This window comes from Haliaeetus leucocephalus, unplaced genomic scaffold, assembly GCF_000737465.1.
Source record: "Haliaeetus leucocephalus isolate CR32 unplaced genomic scaffold, Haliaeetus_leucocephalus-4.0 Scaffold730, whole genome shotgun sequence".
Lineage (NCBI taxonomy): Eukaryota > Metazoa > Chordata > Aves > Accipitriformes > Accipitridae > Haliaeetus > Haliaeetus leucocephalus.
In genome coordinates, this window is record NW_010973166.1 from 962,836 (window position 1) to 987,942 (window position 25,107).

At 40.6% G+C, this 25,107-nt stretch overlaps 1 protein-coding gene across 1 annotated transcript; it reads right to left on the minus strand.

The window, feature by feature from the left end:
* Positions 1 to 223: 223 nt before the first annotated feature.
* SOAT1 (sterol O-acyltransferase 1) lies at positions 224 to 25,107 on the minus strand. Its single transcript, XM_010580634.1, has 15 exons — positions 24,980 to 25,107; positions 16,745 to 16,803; positions 11,163 to 11,311; positions 11,009 to 11,068; positions 10,465 to 10,572; positions 8,442 to 8,724; positions 7,239 to 7,317; positions 6,461 to 6,542; positions 5,710 to 5,755; positions 4,489 to 4,618; positions 3,987 to 4,084; positions 3,390 to 3,488; positions 2,764 to 2,899; positions 1,792 to 1,937; positions 224 to 926 (listed from the first exon to the last, which is right to left on the minus strand). The coding sequence occupies exons 1-15, from the start codon at positions 25,101 to 25,103 to the stop codon at positions 870 to 872; spliced, it is 1,656 nt and encodes a 551-aa protein (XP_010578936.1). The 5' UTR covers positions 25,104 to 25,107; the 3' UTR covers positions 224 to 869.

A 25,107-nucleotide genomic window follows, 5' to 3' on the forward strand; every position in this document is an offset into this window, starting at 1 on the left:
CTTAATTTGTATACCTTAAAGCACCTGCTAAATAAAAGCAAAAGCTCTTTTATGTGTTAATTATATTAAGAGAATTGATTATTTGGAAAGGAAGAGCTAGAAGAAAAACTAGTCCTCAAGTCACAAGGGCCTTCAGAGAACAAAAATGCTGTAAGTCAGTTGGGAACTAAATGAATACAGAGAAAACAAATTTTCAGTGTAAAAAGTCATATAAAGACTGCACATGCTGTGCCCTGATTCTCCAATGCAGCCACAAGTAAACTGACAATCCCCCCTTCCTCTGCCTATTTTAAATCTGTAGGCAGCCAACATACATAGAATACAGTTCAAAGCCACCCAGGAATACTTTGGCTATCTTCAGAGCAAGGAGGCAAATACTCTGTTGCTCTGCCACTTGTCTGCATCACAGCAGCAGACAGGATCACAAAGAATAGAAGTTTTGTAGACACCCCATTACCAAAAAGGAGAAAAAAAAATTGCAAAGGGATGGCTAAGGAAGATGGACGGACGCCAACAATGAGCTACTAGCAAATCTGACTAGACTATCTATTGTCCAGAAGAGCAGCAACTTGGGGGGGGACCCCTGGATGAGTAGGATTCCAGTAGACTCCATCTTCAGCTCAATGTTTTACTGGCATGGAAATGGCTCAAAGTGGGACAGCACACAGTAGATGCTGTCTATGAAGCCTGTTGCAATCCAGGTCAACTGGTTTGCCTCAGTGATGTTTAAAAAAAAATTATAGTTTCTCCCCAATAATCAGGAGGCACAACTTCCCTTAGAAAAAGTCTGTAGTGAGTTAGGTCATTGGTCCAAATACTTGGAGGACAACTCTGATCTTCTGCGATGACACAGCCAGAGCATACCATTTTTACATCTTCATATGACATGACCATGAACGTGGTTTTAAGTAGTCCAGGAATGTGGGCTGCAAAACATGGAGAGGCAGTAAGTTAGTCACAGGCAAACAGCACCAGCTGTGGTGTGGTCTGCTGAAGTCAAACTTCCCCAACAGGAAAGATAAAACCACATTTTCACATCCTGCAACCCTATTCTTATCCTCACTAAACAGCCTGTGTAAGTGCAGCTACAGCCACAAGCTGTTTGCCTGTCACCCACCTTAACCCCAGTTCTGATACATCAGGTAAATGCTGAGTCTAGTAGCATATTGCATCAAGAAGCCAGTCATTCAGGATGGCACACTCTTAACTGAGGAGAATCAAAATAAGAGTTTGCCTGAGGATACCTTTGGTTAAAACTGAAATCAATTAGGACAGCAAGAAGTTTTATGTAGAACAGAATCTGGTACCAAGAAAATGAGTTGTAAGTCAGAGAACGTAACACCAACAAAACCCCAAACTGACCATTTATAGGCAACCAATTCTCACTGCCACCCACTCTAGCCTGGGAGAGGCCCAACAAGCTGTTTTTGTGGACCTCCTAGAAAAGTTTCTCCTGACCTCATTGGCCCAGTGCTGCACTTCCATTCACAGGGCTTGAATGGCCTAGCATACTCTCAAGTAATGGCTTATGTCCTCAGAAATGTCAGAAAAACACTCTCAGTTTCAAGTAGTGAAATACTATCAGCATAGAAAGAGCACTAATGAAAGCACTTTTGTTAGAAAAAGCTTTCCTAGATTGTCTACAGTTTCTAGACTAAATAACTCCTAATGAACAGATACAGCATACTGCCAGAAAGGCTCGTGCCATTTAACTTTTGCCCTGTCTCCACAGCAAGAAAGGACAAGTCACTCGCATGGTCAGTTATCCCACAGGAAAGGCCAGTCACTCACATTTTCCATAGGGCAGTACTGGCGGGCATACCACTCCTGGCTGTAGAGGCAAATGATGACACCTTGGCCCAGGAAGAGGGATGTCCACATGATCACATTCCAGATGGGCCCTTTCCGACGGTCATTAAGGATGAAGTTGAAGACCACTGGAAAGAGGTGAAATGAGAAACATCGTTCAGAAACAAACTCAGGATTAAAGAATCAAAGACCAACTGATTTCACGGGATCTTTCGCTCCCTTCACTTCATCTCTGGAGCAACAAGGCTGCTCTGTGAGGTCAGCATAGTGCAAGAAAATCTGGTTATGCCTGGCAGTAGAGCAAATACTATGAGATGATTCTGACATTTACTTCCAATAAGTTTGCCAACAAGCTGGCCCAGCTATAAGCCTCTGGGGATCAATACTGTTTGTGTTATGCTGGTGACCAAAACATGCTGGCAGAGGTGGCCTAGAGTTTATTAGAGCCCTGTAACTTGTTCAAACTCAAAACCCAAAATGAAATGCTAGAGCTTTAACTTCTAAATGGTCTCTCTTCCTCACTGCAGTAGCAAAGTAATACTTGTCTTACACTATGACTTTAAAGAGGAAGACTTCCAGCCTGCTGACATGCAGCAATTCAACTAAGGCTTGGCAAACAGGAAGCAGCGCTATTTTAATATGTACAGTGTCACATGAACAGCAGCCTCTCTCTCTTCCTCCCCATCCATACCTTGCTCATCTAAGTCCCAAGCTTGCAAACCCAATGTATACATATATCTATTAAGCTACTTGGCTGCAAAAATCCATTCACAAAGTTTGGACCCACAATTGCAACTCTTGGACAAGAAACAGTTCCGTGTGTTAGTGCCCAAAGGATAACTGGCATCAGAAGAGCAAAGCATTCTTGTTTTAAAAAAAAAAAGAAAACCAAACAAAACCCCCACAATTCACAAAACCCACAACCCACTCATATACTGTTTCCTGGGAACTTACTTCCAAAGCATGCAAACAGGCAAAAGAGAACTGGATAGCAGTAGCCAAAGCAGATGCTCAGAACATATTCGTGCACAGCAGCTGATACTGTGAAGACAGATAGCATAGCTGCTGCTTTGAACTTCTTACCAAAAAACTGGAAGAGAGAAGAATACCAAGTATTATAAACTACTCTGCTATGTTTTTAGTTTCATTGTTTCAACATTGGTTTTGGTTGGGTTTTTTTGCCTGCTCCAGCCAAGAGGCATACATGAAATGCTAAGTGCTTCACAGAGTACCTTGGATTTTAGGTTTTTCTTTAGGCATACTTCCAGTCTCCTGCATAAGCACTCAGGTTGAGCCCACTCATGAAGCATCTACCATAGCTCATCAAAATAGTACAACATGAGTTCAGACTGTTGAGTCAATCCTTACACTCCTACATCTCAGGCCCATATTCTACACACAGTAAGGACTTGGAAATGAGCAACAGATCTCTAAAAAGCACAGTGGCTACCCACAACAGCTGAGGCAAGGCATTTTTGTGCTTCTCAATAGACAGTGATGCTGCATCTTGACAAATGTACTGTCTTGCTTGGTGGTTAAATGTTTAATTAACAAAAAGAATACATCTGCTTGTTACTCACCCAAAGGAAGTCCCTGTAGGCATAGTAATAGAGCCAGTCATGTACTACCACATTCCAGGTTCGGTAGTAGTTTGCATAAGAAGTGGAGTTCCACCAGTCCTGAAAACACAGTTGAAAGAGTATAAATCTAATTAAGCATAAAACATTCTACAGGTCTTTTCTGGGATATCAAGTTGAAAAATATTGATCACAATAATACCAAGCTAATATAAGTTGCACTGTGAAATAATGCATTCCATTGCACTTTCACCGTTCTACTCTGTATATTAAGTTTGGTTTCATCCCAAACTGCAGTGGCTGAGACGATAAAAGATTAAAAAGAGTGCTAACAGAACTACTGGGTAGGTCTGGTGGCTGGTTCTGTTTGTGCACAGGGTATATTACCTTAAAAACAATTCAGACTGCCAAGTAGAAGTCAGATCTGTTCCACAGCACCACAACAAACTTAAGCCCTAACAGCATAAGCAAGCAAAAACCTGTGGATGTTTTGTTTGGTAAAACAATCTTCAGTTTTCTCTTCTTTCCTTTTCATTAGGAAAATGTATTTTAGAAGCTTTATAACCCTTGCTTTTATAAACTATAACTCCTGCTTCTTACCTTGTAGAACATCCTATCCGCAAAGCGCAGCATCTCAGCAAACGCATTAAGCCAACAGTGAAGGAATGCAAAGAAAACGAGGAAGAGAATCAGTACACCTAGAAATAAGGTAGATTCAGACTGGTTTTGTAGTATTTTCTCTCAGCTATAAGCAAGAACATGTAATGCAGTCAAGACTGTTCTTACAGGCACTGACACAGATAAGCTTTATGCTACCTATACAAAAGAGTAAAAGCATTTCAGCTTCTCTCCACACTAGGCCATGTTTACCCAGTGGGCAATAGCAAGGTTGCCACAGAGCCTAGAACTTGACTTAGAAGACAGTTAAATTCAAACCCAAGCTTTTATTTTGTGTTGCTGACTCTAAAGTTTAACACCATAATGCTGAAGTCTGCCCACAAGACCTCCTTTGCTGATCCTTGCCTATCACGAATGCATCTCATATGAAGCATTTCCCCTCCCTTCTGCCTCTTCCATAGTCACTAATGAATCTGGGTCTTACCTGGCAGAATGGAGTTGAAGATGCAGAGGACCAGCCCTCGAAGATTGAAGGTTTCTTGACTACCATTGGGAAACTGAGGAATGCAGAGTCTCACAAAGATGTAGTAGGCATAGAAAAGTGAACCAAGCACCTGGAGCAAAAACAAAAGTTGGACTCCATAAGAGAAAATGCACAATTAACACACCACCCCTTGACAGTCCTAGAAGAGTAACAGCAGCTGCCAACACAAGTCAAAATAATTTATTTTACATTGCTGCTAATAAACTTCCCTAAGGGTCCAGGCAGAAAGTAAGCCACAGCCATCTCTCTACCATGTTGACAGCCAGGAGCAAAATCAACTTGTCTTTTCTAGTACAGCAGCTGCAAAAGTTTCTCCTAGCTACATCAACTCAGAAGTTAGGACATAAAAGATCTGTGCCAATGCCAAAGTAAGCGGGGAAAGTATCCTGTGATCTAGGTCCAAGACAAGGGAAGAAATAATTGAAAAATATTTACTGTAGTTAAATCAAATATTAAAGCTTACTTTTAGCCCAAAGGGGATGTTTACAGCCCTTCTCTGGCTCATGAACCCATGTTCTGGAAATTCAGGTCAAAATGCAAGCCACTGCTTTAAATACTCTGACTGCTGTAAGCCAGGTGTGTGCTTTGTCACTCTCTTTTGTGAAAGAGCAAGCAAAGTCTTTTTCATGCTTTGTTTTTCCCTTTTTTTTAAAATTGTTTTGCTTTTTAAAACATGAATGCATGCTGTTCCTCGCAAAGCCATTACTTGGAAACACATTCACAAGAAGCTATTGAAGCTCACGTCCAGAAATGTGAAGATCAGGTCAACCTTAAGCTCAAATAAGCACTGAAGATTTGGACTCCAGGCCTCATTATTTCAAAATTGGTCTGAATATCTGCAGACAGGTAGCTGTGCCAGTGCAGTACAATCACTGTAAAGAAAGAGCGCCAGAGCATAGATATTGCGCTCCCCACACACATATACAGCTTTGGTTTGTATAGAATAGAGTCTAAAGGTTTGTTTAAGCAAGGATTTTTTTTTCTTTGACACAACCATTAGTGCAGCAAGATCTCTGTTTCTTTTTTTAGTCACTGAAAAGTATTCTTTTCTGTTAAGCCCACACCAAGTAAACAGTGATTTAATGCCAAAGGGAGAACTGTTTAGCAATACAATTTAGACAATATCTGAAAGTGCATTCTTCGGAAAGCTGCACTACTCACCTGTGCAAACTTGGTAGCCACATAGCCCCATCTTATCGTGGGATTCCTAAGGAAAAGAACACATGATATGATATCTAAATAGGACCCCAAAGCAGCAAACACCTCCCTTCTGTTACTCACTTTACCGAACTATACTCTAAAAAAATCTGTTTTTTGAGTCCCAGAGTTCTTAATCTCCTGGCATCCAAAAGATGTCTGCCCAAATTGCTGGTGCTTCACTTTCAAATACAGTAGGACAACTATGGCAATTCCATAAATGGAAAAGTATCTGGAAGGCACATTATGCAATTACGTAGGAGGTGGTGATCTGCCCGATAGTCACGTAAAAGACTGCTGACTCGACACTGTTGAAGTGCAATCCAGCAAAGTACAGAAAAGTTTGGGAGTTCCCAGTTTTAAAGGCTTCAGCCTATCTCTTCAAACTCAAGAGAGGGCTGCTTATTAGCACCACGTAAAACAACACACAAGCCTACTGCAGGAACTGTGTATCATGAAATATTCAGTAGCAAGTTCTTAATTTGTTTCACTTCAAGTGCACTTCCCAAAGAAATAAAACCAGAATGGTAAAGTCAAAATACTATTAGTATTAGAGTGAGTTTTTGTGACCAAGTCCTGCCCTTGCCAGGTTACTGACTTAACTACATCTTTATGAAAGCTCCAACTCAAATTGAATAGATCGCATCCAGGGATGCTTAATGTTGGCTTCAGTTTTTAGACTACTTTAATGTTCTATTGGTGTTGCTCACATTACCTGGGATAGTTGTCTCTGTAGATGAGGGTGGGAGCAAAGAGGAAGTACAGGTATTGAGAAATTCTGGGAATAGGTACTGTGCCTGGAAGAGGGGGAAATAAAAAAAAAAAAAGACACTGCCGTTTTTTTCTTACCGACAGTTCGGTTTCCCCAGTACCCTTTCACAACATAGAACTCTTTATCACCTCAAAAAAACCCTCAGTCTGGAACTAAAGGTATGGGATTTGCAGAGAATACAACAAACTAGACCTATCAGATGGAATCACCCTGCCATGAAGCACAGTTAACAAGTGACTAACAGCGCAGTGCTAACACCTTGATATCACGTTTCCTTTCCTCCTAGGGAAGATAGGAGCCTGTAGCGCCTGTATCAACATGTGGGTTCATGTCCAGCTCTAGCATGCCTTGCTGAAAGAGCTTCTGTGCTTCTACAGTTGCTGTCATTTCAACTAGAGCACTGAACTGGAGGTGTGCAGGCAGCCCCTAAACACCTTTTCCTCCTACAAGCAGAAATAAGGAGTCCTGTTGAAGAAAGACTTCAAGATACAGAGATGACTTAGACCTGAACAACAATCTAGCTTGTTGCCTAATACCAAACAAAAAGGTTCAGGCTAAAATTATGATGCAAAAGGCCAGCCTAGAGCCTCATGACCTCTCCATCCAAAGCCACCCTTTCAAATCCTACCTCTCCAATTCATGAGGGCAGCTCAAAGCAGTGGAGGGAAAACAAGAGCTGGTTATGCACTGCTGTCAAAAAAAAGCAGGGCAAGTTACTCACTGGACTTGTCCTTTACAGAGGCTAAGACTCTGGGTACATTCTCCCGGATGAATGAATGAGCCTTCATAACAAGACGAACCTGTAAGACAAAGAGAATATCAATTTAATACTCTCACTTTCCCAACTTCCCAATAAAGACTGGATCAAGCATTTTAAGGTAACACCTTCAACATCCTGGTTTCTCTCCAATTTACTACCCCTTTCACAAGGAAAGGGCTGCTTCCTCTGCCCACAAGCCTGTTTAACTGACATGAATTTAAAACACTGCAAGGTGAAACCTACAGTAAAACAATCATGGCTCATGAGAGTCAAAACACATCTCATCTACACTCACAGGACCACATCATACACAAGGATTCTGAATAACACCAGCAAGTCACTAACCAATTAACATTAATTTAAAATTGAAGGAAAAAACCCTATCCATTTCAACAGGCCAGTGTGTTTCAAAGTCTTGAAACCGACTCCTTGAAGTTAGATGTGTTCTACAGCAATTACCACTACACTGGAATAAGGCGGTGCCCCATATAAATAGTCCACAGCTACCAAGCAGGGCTTTTTGTTTGTTTTAACACTGAAATACCAAAAGAAGGACTAGTCCAAAGTTAATTCTCTAAGCCTACACTCTCATCTCTGAACATCCTTGTTTTAACCTGATGGTCTAACCACTCCTCCACACTCTTGCACTCTTCCTCTCCTTCTCCAGAAAAAGAAAATTCCACTTTCAATAAAGTTCTGACTGCAAGACAGACAGTTGCTTCTTGGGAACAGAAAGGGAAACAGGAACCACTTGTTGACTACGTACTTGTCTTTTTTTTTTTTTTTTAAAGAGGGATGTTACAGCTTCCTTGTGAACTATGGTACAACAGGTTCTTAAAACTGGTTTTAAGCATTTAGCATCCACAAGACAACTAGAAATAAATAGAAATTCAGCCTTGAAGTATGTTCAGAAAAACCCCGCAGTAAAATTTTAAATACAGGGTAAAAAAACCAAGTGGTTACCAGGTCAAAATGAAGTTTACCACCTACTTCGTCTCATTAGACTTGCTGCCTGTAAGTCTGTCTTGAAGTCAAAGACAAACTCATCCACAGCCCTAGCTTAATTTAATGAATAAAAGCAACACTTGACTCCTTATGAAAAAGGACCCTTTCCATTTTGAAAACAAGATTGAACATATCCAAAGATACTGGGTAGGGACCTACCTGTTCCAGTATTACAATAAAACGGGAAGCTGGAGGCAGGGCATACGATATAGCAATATAGGTTGGTCCAAATCCAAGCCCAGCTGTTTGGAAGAGCGTGAACAACATCCCATAGAAAAGAGAGTGGATTACACGATGGGAGGAACTGTAGTAGCCTTGGGCCCACCAGACAAAAAGGTTGTATGGAACAATAACTGTGGCACAGAACATGCACAGCCAAGTACAGAAGACGACTGGGAGCTTTCCAAAAACAAAGACCAAGAGATCAAATCCTAGGACCAGCCTAGAAGGCACAAGGAAAGAGACAATATTCAGTGTCCACTGTTTCATTAGAAACATTTCTACTCCACTAAGTGGCTACAAAATGCAAAGCTTCCAGATCATAATTGTTTGACAGTCTAGATAGAAGTGACTGTGGCAATTTTCAGCTCAGGAACAGAGGGCTGTCTGTGGCAGATTTAAGTGGCCACCCACAAGCACATCAGAAAATAAGAGATGAAGGACTCATGCCATCAATGCTGTCAGACACAGCTTACCTTCAAATCTCATAGGGCTTAAGCACATCTTTAAGATCAGCATGTGCTTTAAGAGTACGCTCAACTCATCCCAGTTAAGAACAAGCACGTGACTAAATGATCCACTGCTGAACCAGGGTCCAAAAGAGCTTTTGGGGAACACTCCAAAGACATCATCACTATTACATTAAGAATCAGTTCTTCCCAGGAGTTTAACACTTAAAGAGGCTTTTTCCCCACCTCTGTAGGCATGAGGTATTTTAACATCTAGCACTCAAACCTAATTTAATTCTGCTTTGTGAAAACTGTAGGCATTCCACATGGATTCAATTTAGAAGTCACCCAAAAGGCTTAGGGTCATCAGATGGTCAGTTCAAATATGTCCACATGGTGTGCACCAGGTACTTTATTAATCAAGCTTAAAACATAACGACATAAACAAAAGGATGTTCAGCCTTACTGACTAAAGTCACCAGAGCTTACTCCTACGCAAAAGCAGCTCTTCTAAGACAAGGTCAGAGAAGAAGGTAGTACAGAGTACACCAACACAATTTATTTGTTCTCATGCAGAGGCTCAGTTGCAAACTGGATCTAAACTATCAGATCTAGCTGCGACCACAGCAATGATATTTTTTTTTCCTCTCTTTTTTTTTCTAAAGTAATCAGAGAATCCAGCCCTATTAGTTGATTTTAGAGGTAAATACCTGTTCTCCCCCAGTGTCCATACACTATTAAGTTAGGATCAGCTAAACAATATTCAATAGTGCACAAGCTTGTTCTTATATCTAGACAAGAGGAACAATAATAATCAAGATACAACTCTAGTTTTGTACACTGAGGATCAGCTAATCAGCAAGATAAACATGTAATCCTACTTGTGTACATGGGATACAGCTTGCCAAAAAGATACTATTTAAAGCAACAAGCGAGTGTGAGGAAAGCAGTCTTTCACAATCTTGTTCAGAACTGGCTACCTGCAAAGCACAATCTTAACCAATATCCTTGAGATTTTTTCCCCAGGAAAAAGAAGTTCTATTTTTATTGGAGCACAAGTACAGTGTTCCAGAACTGTCATTTTTAAACAGAGGAAGGACTGCTGAAGTATTTAAACACAGTCCTCCTTCAGGCAACACAAGCAGCTGAAAGCTACTGTTTCATTAAATATATTCAACTAGAGCAGTCCACATTCAATAATGACCCCTTCCTTTTGCCAGCCTTGTGATGAAGTAAGAGTGTTAGGCTGAACTGTGCTGGCCATAATTCTCATGGAATACACCAATCTGTAGGATTTTCCTAACATCTAGCTATCTGATTTGAAATGATCATATACCCTCAACAGGAATTCTAGCATATATTTTAAGTATGTCAAGTTGAAAACCCCCCTTCCAACAACATCCCAAGGCAAGATTCCCCCTTCTTTCTGCACCATTCTGAGTTTCATGTACCTGTGGTACTTTGGAAGTGAGCATTTCCCAGCCTTGGTCCCTGTCTTTCCAAAGTATTCTTACCTTCCTTCATCAATGAAGTCTACTAAAAGTGTGCTGAGGATGAAGACAATGAGAAGAGCGATGAACATGTGGTAGATTGTCCTGATGTGACTCACTTCAAACAGCTCACTATGGGAGAGATTCAAATGCTATCAGGCCATTCACATAGCATACCACACCTCTAGCATGTTAGCTTTCAAAGTGTTTCACAGTAAGGTAAGATGACATCACTGCCATCCCCATTCAAAAGACTCAAGTTAACGCACAGTTTGGCTGTCAGTCTACACAGACACTTCCTTGGTTTATCCTCAGACAAAGGATAATTAGCCATTATCTTAGTGGTACTGAGAGGACTGTAATTAAGGTTTATAGTCAGGAAGACTGCAAGCTGTAGTAGAGATGTTTTAGAAAGAAACAGAGAAGCTTAAATGGATTAGTCCACGGGGATTTGAACATAAGACCACAGGTGGTGGTGGGGAGAGTACCTCAAAGCAAAGGCTAGTTAGTTTGCTGTCAAGGGTATTTTCAGTCAATTTAATAGAAAACGTGAAGTTAAGTTACTCACTCCAAGAGGGACCTTCTGGCAGTAAAGATCTTCCCATGTTCTGGAGGGGCCCTCAAGGTCCTGCAAACAAAGAGGAGAACATTTGAGACAAGAAAGGAAATAAGGCTTCCAGGAAACATAACCTTGTTATAGGGACAGCTTAAAACTGACTTACTTGGCTTTGTGCAGTTCCTTCTCTGAGCAGGAAGCTGGGAAGAGGGAGGCTGAAGATGAGGAATCCAGGAGTGCTGACTTTGCCACCAAACTGTTCACAAACTCCATGAAGTGACTGTCTACTTCCTTCATGAAAGCTGGCTTCAATTGCTGATAGAGTGAAAAAAGGAGCAGAAAATTGTTTAACTCTTCTGGATACATTTTCATAAAATATTTATATTCCTTTTTATCCTGGAGCAGGGCAGAGCAAGGCATCAAGAAAACATTCCTGTATCATCTGCCAACAGTTGGAGCCAACTTGGACAAGATCAGGGACTTATCCTGGCCTGTTCACACACCTCAGGCCAGAGGACTTTGAGTAATGTTTATCTTCTCTATCAGATGCAACACAGAGGAATAAAGTAAACATACTGCTCTTCATATATATGTCTGGAGTGGCAGGTATTTCACATATTTTATGGTGCCAAAAAGGTTGAGCTAACCTTAACACATGAGCCCCAGAAAATTTTTCTCAATTTTAACCAGTTACAACCTTAGCATACCAAACAAGTACAACAAGATTTACTTTTTAACCCATCTAGTGTTACTGAGGGAAAAATGGACCTTTCCATGCTTGTGGCTAAGCAATCACCTTCGATGTTCTCATGCATTAACACAGAAGCAATCTCAATGATGTGAGTACAGGAAGAAGGACCAAATTTACCCTTCCACTGCTACCACTGGATTAAAACTTCCACATACCACTGAAATTACAGAATGCACGGAAAATTTCCACTAAAGCAACAAAACAGGGTACCATTGCTAAGCATTAAGACTGAGCAGCAAGAGAGAAAACTGGTAGGCAGCAAGACTGAAGTTCAAGAATTCAGGGGATCAAATATCCTAGTTGAATTTCATACGCTCCCTTTTCTTCAGACAGCTTTATACAGGTTCTGTTACAAAGTTCTGTGACAAAGTTGCACCATTTTAGCCTATTCATATTTTTCTTCTCTCATTTTATTAGACAAAGGCAACTTCTGAAGCATCTGGTTTACTAGAGACCTTGACTTCTAAGGGTGCATGAAAAACCATTGATGAGCATCCCCCTCATCAGTAAGTCATCCAGAGAAGGACTATAATTCATCTTCAAAAGGCAGATTGTAAAATGCCAAGATGTTTTCATATCCCTTTTGTCTTGCCTGAAGACTAGCACATGTAACTCATTCCTGTATTGTCCTGTCTGCAACATAGTTGAATCTGCTATTTAGTCTCATAACATGAGCTTTCAAAGACCTAATCTTCCACACCCCAGGCAGAGTTTTTAAAACCAGATGCATTTAGAGGAGAATTAATGATTAAATGTTCAAAGTTACTTATTTCTGCAGAAAGTGCTACACTGAGCTCTGGATAGCTTTTTGTTGTGGTGCAAATTCTCTTACTCTTTATATGCAGAGAGGATCCTGAGATTTGCAGAGTGGCATGTTATTCTTATGACTAGAAAAAGGCAGGCAAAATTAATTCCCTCAAGAAAACAAGAACATACATTCATTGTATTTCAGTGAGAACTTTGGGAATCTAAAGATCCTTAGATCTCTGGTACTTCAGAAGACAGTGATTTATAAGACTTAAGAGAATTTAGTTCCTTAACATCAAGTCCTCAGACACCAAAAGGTTTCCCAATACTTGGGCCTAGTGATGAAGCATGGCTGGAAGCTATCCCCTGAGCTCCTGACCCATAAAACTTTTGAGAACACTCTGCCAGATAGCCATCATCTTCAGCACAGGAAATAGGCAAGTTTCAAGAAATGATTTCAAATCTAATTGGATACTGTGTTTTGGTTTCTTATGCAAGTGTCTACTAGCAACATTTGTCTGACCATCCTTTTGCCTGGGATTTTTCAAGTTTGCTTCCAAATTCAAGGTCCAAGTCTTCCTACATGTTAACCACATATTATTTCATCTAGTCTTCCTACTGATCAGCTGCTTAAGAAACATATATGTTTCCCTGATCACCTTCAGGGTGACTGCTACCTACTTTGTAATCTTTACAGCTGAAAAGTAACAAAACCAAGAAATCCATTTTCAAGGAGGGAAAGAAAGCCTGGAAGTTGTGCACAAAAATTACACTTCCTCAAAAAGGCATGTGTGACACTTGAGCTCATTTGTCAGTAGGTGTTTATGTTTCAGTGGCTAACTATTATGCTAAAGAAAGCTGGAACAGCATTGTTTTTGCTAAAAAGGAACAGGCACAAGGTCTAAGAAAAGAAAGAAAAGCCAGATAACTGAAACAGGATCTGTTAGGTCTAAGCTGCAGCAGTGGTATGTCTGCCCCCTATGTAAAGCTCTTTCCACAGCTATATTTTAAGGAGTCTATTTCCACTGATGGACACTTGTCATCCATGATATATCCATCATTTTCCAGCATAAATCACACTTGGATTGATTTTATACAGTAGATCACCCAAAAAACTAAGCTAAAAAGCCCTCTCTAGAATCAAAACTTGTAGGCTAACATAATATATTAATAGATGATGTATTCTTACAAAATACTACTCTCTAATGCAACAACAGCCAAGTAAGCAAGTCTAACTCTCTGGCAGGAAATACAAGACAATCTGAAGTGAGACCACATAAAACCGGAAGACCCTGAAGTCAAGATGCATCAGAACTCTACATTCCTCCTGTTTCATAATGGTCAGATCCAGAGCGATCTCTTGAAACAGAAGCTTCAGTAGGAGGCGCAGATTAATATTTAACTTAATAAAAACATTTTTCCCCTATTTGGCAGCTGCCAGTACAGAATAAACAAGCTTCACCAGTGCTTAATGAAACAGAAGCTCTTAGGAGCTGGCTACTCTTAAATATTGCTTTTCTGGTAGGCAGAGAAGAAGATTGTCTCTGCAAGAGATGTGGACTTGTTCCTTTAAAAACAAGAGAAAAAAAAACCCAAAACATTGAGTACTTTGGAACTATGACCTGTAACAGAAGACACCAGTGCTCTCTGGCACAGCCTGCTTTTACAGCTTGCATGCACATATCCCTACCAAGAAAGTCAAATAGAAATTCCTGCTCCTCGAGGCACTCAAATTTCCATGCCAAACAAAGCACTATTCATCCCTACCAAAACTCCATTTTTTTTGGTTTTTTTTTTTTAGTCTCTCCCCCTTTTTCAGCCTAATCTCTTCTCAGCAAGAGTTTAACAGAAATTATTTCCTTAAACTACCTCTTCCCTTTAGTTGGCACTCTGCTGAGACTGCCTCCTCCTAATACAACCCTCCAGGGCTAATACCAACATATGCATGTTTGGATTGGGAGAGCAGGACATGAGTTCTCAATAGATTAAATAAAATACAACCAGAGCATAGACCCTACAGTAATTGTAATTCTATATCACAAAACTGCACAACATATCATGCTATATTATCAACTATTACTACTGCCATTCAAAGGGCAAATCTACTTGAGCAATTGCCAGAGTAATGTTAGTGCTCAATAAGCCAAATGCATTCTAGCCAGTCACCAAAAAAAAGAAACTTAAAGAGAATACACCTCCCACCAGCCTTCACTATGACAGGGCACGGATGCACAGATGGCCTTGTCGTAGCTTCCCCCAACGGAAAGCACTTAACCAAGAGTTTCCTAAAGTATGCCTGAAGTCTCAAACAAGAAACTGGGCAGATCCACTCAGCTGTCACCATTAAGTTTTTAACAAAAGAATCAGATCATTACAAAACCAAAAAGGGAGACTAGTGTGAAAAGAATGCCATGCCAGCCAGAAGCTGGCCAATAACTGATGAGAAGTCAGAGAGAGTTGAGGGAAGTAACCCTGTAGCTTACTTTAAAAGTTGCAAAAGTTCCCCAGCATTTTACTCATTCGAACGGAGTTAGTAATTTCAGTCACTGAAACATGACAACATCCAGCCCTGACCAAGTGACACAATACACCATTCTTAACCCAGTTTAGGATGAACAAAGGACTAGATTTTCAGACTGGACTACAGATGCATGAAGGCATCCTATGCATAAATAGCACCTAGCACCTACAAATCCCATTTAAATCAGTCAGAGTTGCCAGTGACCAGCACTTTTCTGAGTGAAGCATCTTTCTAGACCTCAGATACCTGTCACCTGGAAGGTAAACTGCAATCCAAGCCTTTGTTCAGTGGTTCACACAACAAAAGGGCCAGGCACTCCAGAATTCTCAGGAATTTTGCAGTAGATGGAGATTTTTACTTAGCTTTATAGCTATTGTTGTAGCTTTGAGGGATGTTAAACAAATTTGCAAGCTGCTTAACTCAGGGTTTAAAACCTGAGCTCTCTGTGTTTTGGGAGAAGCTTCAGTAATTAAAGTGCCACTACTGGTTTTCTTGAATTCTCTTTGCAGACAAGAAATCACCTTGTCTACAAACTAGTGTATCTCAAAGCTGGAGGCCAGAAAAAAAAAATTTAGAAACAAGAGACATTTCTGAAGAAAGAAATCAAAGATCAATTTGTCCCCTTGCAACCAGCTAGTGCTCCCTGGAACACAGAACTTAAAGCTACGTGTGCTTAACAGCCAAAGCTTTCTCATGCAGACATCTGTTGCCAACTTAGTGATTTGCAGTGACTGTTTTATCCACAGAGAAAAGATGAGAGGCTTGCTCTATCATGTCCTTCTCATTCAGAGAAGACAACACATGAAATAAAATTCAGAGCTGACTATTCCTCTAATGTGCTGAATTTCAGGAGTTTCAGCACAAAAAGCAGTACACTCTTTGCAGAAGACGTTTAAATATACTTTACTTATACCTATTACAAATTACACACTGCCTATAGAGGTGAAAAGACTTTTAAACAGGAAAACTTCTGAAAGGTGCAAGATATTTCTCTGTCTTGTAAACATCCACTCCCAATATTCACATAAGAGTGGCACAATTAGATTACTTCATCTTTACCATGGAATTCTCTGCAATAAAATTAAGCAAGAGTACAGGACGATTTGGCCTGAAGAACATGTGTGCTACAAAACAATGGTTAACAAGGAGGGTGCAGTTCATTGTTAGCTAACTTCATTTAATTTGGGCATAAATCACCTTAACATAACCTAAGACAATGGCAGCTCACACAAATGTAATAATGTTACAAATACACAGTGCTATTTTCTTTGGGCATATTGCTCACTGACAAAAAGAGTGGGACCAAGGCTCAGGAAGGTCATTTCCATACCCAGGGCAACAGAAGCTGTGGGATACAGGTTACATGCTAGCCTTTGTTCAGTGGATCGCAGGACACAGAGCATTCTAAAGACTAAATATGCAAGTATGCTAGCTGATAATCACACTGCCAAAAGTTAGTGGTGAGGGAAGTTCCATTTTATTTACAGGCCTCAAAGTTCATTCTTATCTTTGGACTTCAACCTGTTGGGGTCAAGTAAGACAGAACTGCATTTGATAATACCACCTCTCTTGTGCAAAGTCAGAAGAGAGAAGGAAGATAGAAAGAGGGCTGTATAAAAAAAAAATCACTGCACTCAAGCTATGACTGAATAGGGATATTTGTGTCCAAAAGACATTTGGGGTCAATTATCCCGCTCCTCCCCGTAAGCAAGCATTAGAGTATATTTACCTCAGCTTCTGCTATTAGCTGCATTTTCCTTGTTATCACATGGTCAACATCAACCCGGCCTAAGGAAGGAAAGCAAATATTTAACGTTTGCATTTTCAGTGATGCAAGCTGCATGTCTGAAAACACAGAAAGCACAACATACAGTAGCTGAGTCACTGATTTTTTTCATTAGTGCTTCTGACTTCTAATAAGGTCCCAGCAAGTTCAAAACAAAGCTGCAGAAAATTCATAAGCTATGACCAAGTATTTTAAACAGCCATTTAAGATCACGGCACTATAAGGCAGTCAACAGCTGATAACATGCTGGATTTTCAAAAGCTTTATTTTCCATCAGCAACTCTGCAAATCTTCCCAAGGTCCCTAAACATATTCAGCCTTGAAGCAGCAAATGGAACAACCCTTAGAAGGTCATATCCAAGTGTACTGATCTTTTATCACAGCTTTATCTTACACACAGTGAACTAGGCGTAAGATTAGGTTGTCTGGAGGTCTCTACATTGCCAATAGACAAGGCAGTGAAGTCATGAGTATTTGTTACCGTAACCAGCTCTGAAGACAGGCTAAATGGCAAGTTGGAAGGTTATCCTCTGTTCAAACCTGGCTACTCCCACTCCTTTCATCCCCCAGGAGAAGTGCTAGGTATCAGTCTGACTGTATTCCTCAATATGGTTCATCACTTAAGCAAACAGTCAGGTCTAACCATGCCATGAACATCATCTGACTTTTATCATTACTAAAACCATTGGCTAATATGTAAAGCCTCAAACATCACCTTTCTTTTGCATAAAGAACTATACACATCTGAAAAGCCTCTGTTACATCAAGAGGAAGCAACATACACAAATCAGACATTTCAGACTAGTTGAGTTTTAAGACAAGGTTTGTCTGCAATGGTTGTAGAGTGCTGGCAAGCCAGCTGGCATTTCACTTCTCCAATAAGAACTACAACACAGAAGATAAAGTTACTTAACACAGAGAGTCTTGCACATGAAGGAAAAGCAAGATTAAAGCAGCAATATCCACCCCTCTTTCACTAGTCAGGGTGAAAAGGTAGCAACATACCTTGCCTTGTGCATGTCCTTTGGCAATTATAGCTACAACGGTACCTTATACAGTAACACATTGCTAGTGTTACAACTTGCATGTTCAGTAGCTAAGATGACACTACCACTCTTAGAAAAAGAGGATACTGAACTGATTCTCTAGGAACATTTCCAGTGAAGCATGAGCCAAGAGATTTGCAGTAGAGGTGGCAACACTGTGCTGCTGTGTGATGAGAAAACAGATTTATAGCAATATCACAGTTCATAATGCAGCCTTCCTTGTCTTGTCCTCCTTGCATGTGTGCAGCCTATGCACACAAAATGCACAGTGTGTTGTTTTAATAACGCAAGCGCTTCTGTGATGCACACTAGTCTGAAGGTGCTCTTATGAGCAACCAGTTGTATGACATTTAGATAGAGCTGTTTCAGAGATAACTCCCATTCCAATACCGGAGGAGAGTTAAATGAAACAAGAAACTTTATCTTCAATGAAGCTATGCTCAGCTGTCAGCATTTTTTCTACACCCCATACTCCAATCAAGCAGGAAGATCATTTTTTGTTTATAAAAACTGCTCCATAAACTATAGACTTACAAACAGACCAGCAACAACAGCCTATTACTTAGCAGCCTTGTAATGCAGCAACAACAAGGAAACTTCTTAACACCATGAATTTTTGGCTGCATGCAAAGATCCATTTTTACAAAAATAGAATTCCTGGTTGCTAAGCATCTCACCTCCAAGACAAAAAAATTACCTCAGCATTTAAGCTCATGCTGTTACACTTGCCAAACAGCAGCAGTTTGGAAAACAATTTGAGACAAGAGTGTAAGATACCACTGGAGAGTCCCTTGTCCCACTCAGCTCATGCGCTTTGCTGGTCTCAAACGGATTCCCTCCCTCTCCCCCCTAGTAAATTAAATAAAAAAAAATAAAAAAAATAAATCAAGCTGTTCCACAAGCAGCAGAACTGTATACCCTTCATATCATCTCAGTGGCTCTACTTCCTCACTGCACCACTCCACAATTGTATTCATAGCCCCCTCCCCCTATTACCACTACACTAAGAACCGCCTTGTGCTTATCTGCTAGCAAGCAGACCAGAAAGAGCTTTTGAGCTCAAAACACAACTAACCTTTTCCTGTAGAAAGGTAAGAATTTGTGTCTCATCCAGCTGCCAGTCTTCATGACTATCAAGTTTGCCTGAAGCTGTCCAAGACCACCAAAGAGGACAGGACACATGAGACTTAATGGACTGCACCATTTCCTTTGTAAGCCAAGCTAAAAATAAATAGCCACTGCTTTGACTATACATTTCCTGTCAGATCTTGCATTTGAAGTCTCAGTTGTTATAACTACCCAGGAGCAGCCCACTTTGGAAATAAAACTCCCTTTTTGACTTACAAGGCCTTGAAGATGGATATAGTTTTACAGATAGCTAATGTACAGCTTTAATGGTTGTACAGGAAACAAGGCTAGACTCTGACTTGCTGACGCTGTAATTGCTAAATTGTATGCAGTGTCCCTCCTATCACTTTATTCACCCACACGCTGGTGCGTGTGCACAGACTAGACTAGAAACACAGCATCTTTTAAAATGCTTTAAAATCAAGATCTCCGTGTCTTTAGTATATGTGTCTCATAAAACAAAGTAAAACCACCTGTAAGCTTGTTGCTTCTTTTCTAGAAGAGTCTCCTGTAGAAGAAAACCCACCCCAAAACAACTCATTCTGCTGTGTTACATCACACCATAAACTCAAGCTGTGTCACAAGGCAGACACCAGAGAACACATAATTCATCATCTTCTTGAATCATTCATCTTCTGTTGTGCAAACTGCTACTTATGTTCTGTGAGGTCATTCGAGAAGAGAAACATCACATGATTTTGAGTCTCATTCCTTCATAAAGGAATTGTGCACTCTGAGAAGTCTAAATCTTCATTTCCCTTTGACACTGAAAATGAAGACTGGATCCCTCTGTATCACTTTGGCACTGCGACATCATTAAAAAAAATGGACTCAAGGCTGCACAAGACAAGCAAGCACATCTTAGCATTTAAAACAAGATGGGATATGCCTTAAGAAAATGGGAAATATATTTAAAGTCATAAGGAAGAAAATCATCTTTGAAGACTAATATGAAATAGTAACAAGTTTCACAGGAGACTGAAGCAGGGTTTGCTTTGAAAGAGTTTTACTCACAGGGTGACGTTTTAACTTAATGGTAGTTGTGTTCGCTTCCCATCAGCAAAGACATTATTGATAAGATCTTTAGCTGACCACTTGTCTTGGGCTTTAGAAACTGATCCTTGTAGGATGTGACAACTCTGCACAGTCCAAATTCCAAGCAGGTTCAAAAGTCAGAAATAAAGAAATGAGCAAGTTAAATGTAAGCTTTGTTTCCATAGGAAATCAGGCTAATAAAAGATCACCTGAAGACTGAGAAAGCTTCTTATTGTTGAAAATTTGAGCAACTTAAGTTTCACAAAAGATTTACAAGCTACCTTTCTTAAAGGATCTCATTGTCCCTTTTTCAACCTACTCTTATACATGTTACAGATAGTGACATTTGAGATGACGAGATAAGTATCCCATTCATATGATCTGTTAGTGTTGCAGCTTGGGATCCAACAAAAACAGCTTGTATGTAAGACACTAGCCAGCCCTCTACTAGGCAAGCTCTCAAAAATTAACTGTGTTAAACCGCATTCATTTTATTTAACCACTACAGTCTGCAATTACCACCAAGGGCACAAGTGGGAATAAGTCATTTGAGTAAAGCCACAGCTTGCATGCAGTGTTACAGTTCCAGCCTGTAATGACCTCACCAGCCACAGAAGCTGCCTGCAGCCCAGCACTCTGAGCCATTGCCACTCAAACTGTTGCTGCATTGTGGCAATAAGCTTATTACTGAGCAGTTAGAACAACCCAGGGAGACTACTGCTCTCTAAATCCCTGCACAGCATTCAAGACAAAAACGCCTCTTCACAGAAAAGCTAGGAAAAGCACATGAACAAACTTCAGTTTATTGCCACACGTACTTCAAAAAAAAGACACTTCTCAGAACAACCAAGCACACTCACAGGTCAGAAGCATTTTCCCCTAATGATGTCAGAATCTGTTTAACTTCAGGATCTTCATGGAGAGTCACAGATACAAACTGTACCCAATACTGCCCTTCTCTAAAAGGGTTTAAATATATTATCTTCATCATTTCTTGATCGGACAACTTGCCACTTGAGAGGTTAAAGCAACATACGCAGAAGGATTTCGTTAGTGTCAGCTACCTGGATTCAAAGGCTCCCTCTCTAAAAACACTGAAGATGTTATCTGAAGGAAAGTAGTGTTAAAGCCAACTTAGTGCAAGGCTACTGTAAAGAGGGGAAGTCTTCTCTATCTGGTACAATACAACATATGTTAATAATTCAGTGCTAATAGGCCTTATTCTTACTTATGGTAATTTATTTGGCCACTCAGCAGGTAGAGGCAAGTTCTGACAAGATTGCTCCCAGAGCTCAGCTGATCTGCTTAAAGAACGCATAGGCCACTGCAGTGCAGATGGACAAGGAATTCAGTTAAAGTCATTTCTGCAGGGACACAGCACCCAAACAGCCTCTTCACTAGCAGGAGGAAACACCAGCATTCTCTACATCATGCCACCATGCCCACAGGCTCTTCACAAGAATCTGCTCAGCCTTCACCAAACCCACAGGTTGCAAAATATGAGAGCGCCTGGAATTACCAGAATCCAGCTAGTCTCAGACAAGACAGCTCTGCGACACATCTCCTGGAAACACATCCAAGATACTCAATTCAAGCAGCTTAATCACAAATTCACTAATTCATAAGAAATAGCCTGTTGATACAACGTTGATACACTCAGTGCTGTGAGTCAGACAGCAAACCCTGAAGCTTTCCAAATTGCTCCCTGTTTCAGAGCTCCCTCCTCCTACATCTATCAGTAGGCACACACAATTCATGCAGTGTCGTGAACTTTTGCACTGAGAATGATCAATAGTAACTTCTTCATTGGAAGATAACAACCCCTTTCCAAGATCAGCATTACTGAACAGGCTTACTCACACCAAAGATACGCCACATAACTTGTTTGCAGATCAGTCTCCGGAGACACTTCTAATCCTTTTCTGATTTCTAAGGAAACAAGGGCAGACTCCAAAACCATCAGTTCACTGTTGTGAATGGTCTAATCTTAGCATTTTAGAGGCACTCAGATACACGCTTAAGAGCCTCCCTAACCTTTTCAGATCTGCCCATGCAGTTTCTATTACGCTCCTTCCAGGTTAAGATTTCCTGCAACCAGTACTGCCAGATATCAATATCCTACCAAGCAGAATAGTTTTATTTTTTTTTATGTATCTCCAGCTCAAAACATATAAGACTAATCTTATTAAGGAAGCCTGGCTTTTGACAGGGGATTATTGCTGCCTAGGTCACCTGTTGACTCTATGCCCGGACCAAATTAGTTGTTTAATTATGACACTAGAGCCAATTCAAGGAGAAGTGATATATGAGACTGAAGTTCAGCTACTCTGTCAAAGCAAAATTACAGGCTGAATGATTACAAGATACAAATGCATCAAGGGACAGAAGAATTCTTCTGGCAATCTCAAAGCTATGAGTATTTCCATATCGCTATAAATTTGGGGGTACTGGAGTACAAACTATTCAGTCTTAGAACTTGGCAAGCAATGAGACAGTTTTCAACAGAATTGATGAGGCAAGGAAAAAGAAGCTAAACTCTACAAATGGAAGAGTAAGACCTAATGTAGCTCTAAAGCCAGTATATGGATTAAAATTATTCCTCCAGGCAATTTCAGATCAGCCAATGCATTTGAGTTTTAATAAAGAAAAGATTAATGGCCTAGAATTTTCTGTACAAAGTTCACACACTTCTGGAAACAAGTCAATCGGCCCTTGACACATTAACTCGTAAGTCAGATCGTGTCTGCTAATCAGGGAGAATCAAGGGTGGGAAATCACATTAGCAATTTAGTTTTTCTACAGAGATAATTGCTACAAAGACACTACATATTTACTCGCATACAAGATACTGTCTTCACCTAGCTAGAATCCCTTGACTGGAATAAACATGCATCTTGTCTAAAATTCTACACAACACCCAGTGTTAAGATGCTACGGTGTAAAAAGGATGTTGTCAGACAGCAGATCATTAGCTTCATGCTGCCTTTGTACACATCAGGACTAATGCCTTAGAAACAGCTATTCAGAAGTGAATAGCTAGCACAAAAGAAAGTGAGAAAAGAAGTCTATGGCTACTTCTTTTGAGAAGTTCTTCCACCTCAGCTGTGCTTTCACAGAAAGCCCTACCTACTTAGACAAGCATACTGGACTATGTGAAAAGGCCACTATCTGAAACACACGAACACTTCAATTTTGTAAAGCTTCAACCTTTGTGTCACAGAGATGCTGATTTAACCCCACTGTACGGGGGAATTTTTGTCCAGATCGATGCATCTTCCTCCCAGGCCTGTGATATGGTCAGGCATCACTCATGCCTCCTACCTTCCTGTGGCATTCCTGTTGTCCCCATCACTGTGCTCTGCAAATAATCTGCAAAAACTGGTCTTAAGTCTTTGTGACACTTCCGCTGAATTGGCAGCAACCCTGGAAGGTAAGAGGCACCTAGTCTTAACTAACCAGGATTCCTCCCCACTGTCCTTGCTGCCCTTCACTGCAGTTCGTACTGTATTAAAACACACTGCATTGTTCTAAGCCAACCCACCAGGCATGTGTACACGCGTGAAAGCTCAGTACACTTTGAAGAGATCTACCCCAGAATGTTTACTTGCTATGCAGCCACAGTATCTCACCCACAGTGACATTACACTACATCTCAGAGGTATTAAAATGAAAGGCTTTTACAACAGGCACACCCACCTATCAAGTACTTATTATCACAGCTATACTTACTCTTTACCCACAAGCTTGCAAGAACTCAAATTCATGCATAAGAGTTAACGTGTTTCCATAGATAAAGTAGAAGTCTGCTTCCAAATCCACCATAACTGTTTTCCAGTAGCCATCAACTCCATGCAATTTTGTAATAACAGCATTAATGGCACAGTCCCATTTGATTCAATTAATATGGCGTTACCACCAACAGCTTAAAATCCCAGTTCTCTTAAGTAGTTTGTGGGATGGCTTTCTCTCTAATATCTTTTTTGCAAGAAGAAATCTGACTTGTCCTAAACTTAAATTTGCTGGAACTCCTGTTTCAGTTGAAAGTAGTACTGTGAAATAGTGACAATATTCAGAAGCATACCAGTAAGAATTATCTCCTTGAGTCACTGGCACCAGGGTTTTGGAGCTTATACTCACGTGGCATATTTTGATAAACTAGTTTAGCTTTTTGCTTATTCCGTCTCCCAAAGAGAAAAGAAAAAAGCTGCAATTTCATTGCTAACCTCCTTATCACCGGGCTGGAATGTGGTGCATAACCCAACAATTAGAGACAGTCACAGTGTCCACAGAGTCCACAGGCAAAACCACTCATACTGCCACACAGCTGTCCCTGCAACTCAAGGGACAGGACATAGACAGCAGTGACCCTTCCACAAAGCCAACTATAAACCACATAACTTTTAAGGTGACCACAATATAAATTAACACAAAACCAACTGTTTATTGTTCTATTTTATGGCAGCCAAGGTTGAGACTGGATAGAATGGAGCTGCTCTGACATTAACAGAGCCCCACAGGAGCAAAGAATCATTCTTTGTGGCATCCTACCTACATCTGTCTGTCAGGATGGATACACCAGCTTAGCCTGGTATGTTAAAGTCCATTTTGTTCAATCTTGAGGAAGCCACATACTTGTCAAGATGCATTTGCACCATTTACAGCATTAAAGCATCTCCTCCTCATCACACACATTTGTCTTGTGACATTTAATCGCTTTCTTTACTCTAGATCCCTGTAAGCACTGCTGTACGCAGCCCCTGAGGGGAAGTTCTGTAGGACAGCACTCCAAACAACCTAAACCTGCTGAAGAAGAGCAGCTGGTACACAGGGAGCTCCACTTTGGCAGCCTTTCAACAAGCAGAAAAACTGAAATGAAAGAGCAAAGAGGCAAGAGCCATGAGCTAGAAAGGACACCTTAGAGGAGATCACATGCCAGAGTTGCAACTAATCCCGAGCGAAAGAGTCTCACCATTGCTTGAGTTTTGAAATGACCTCTCGGTCTCAGGTCTCCTCTGCATTTCCTCATTCTCAGGGGTCTTGCAGGTTTTAGTGGAGCCAGACTGGCGTTTTCTTACACAGTCTTCACCTGCCATTGTT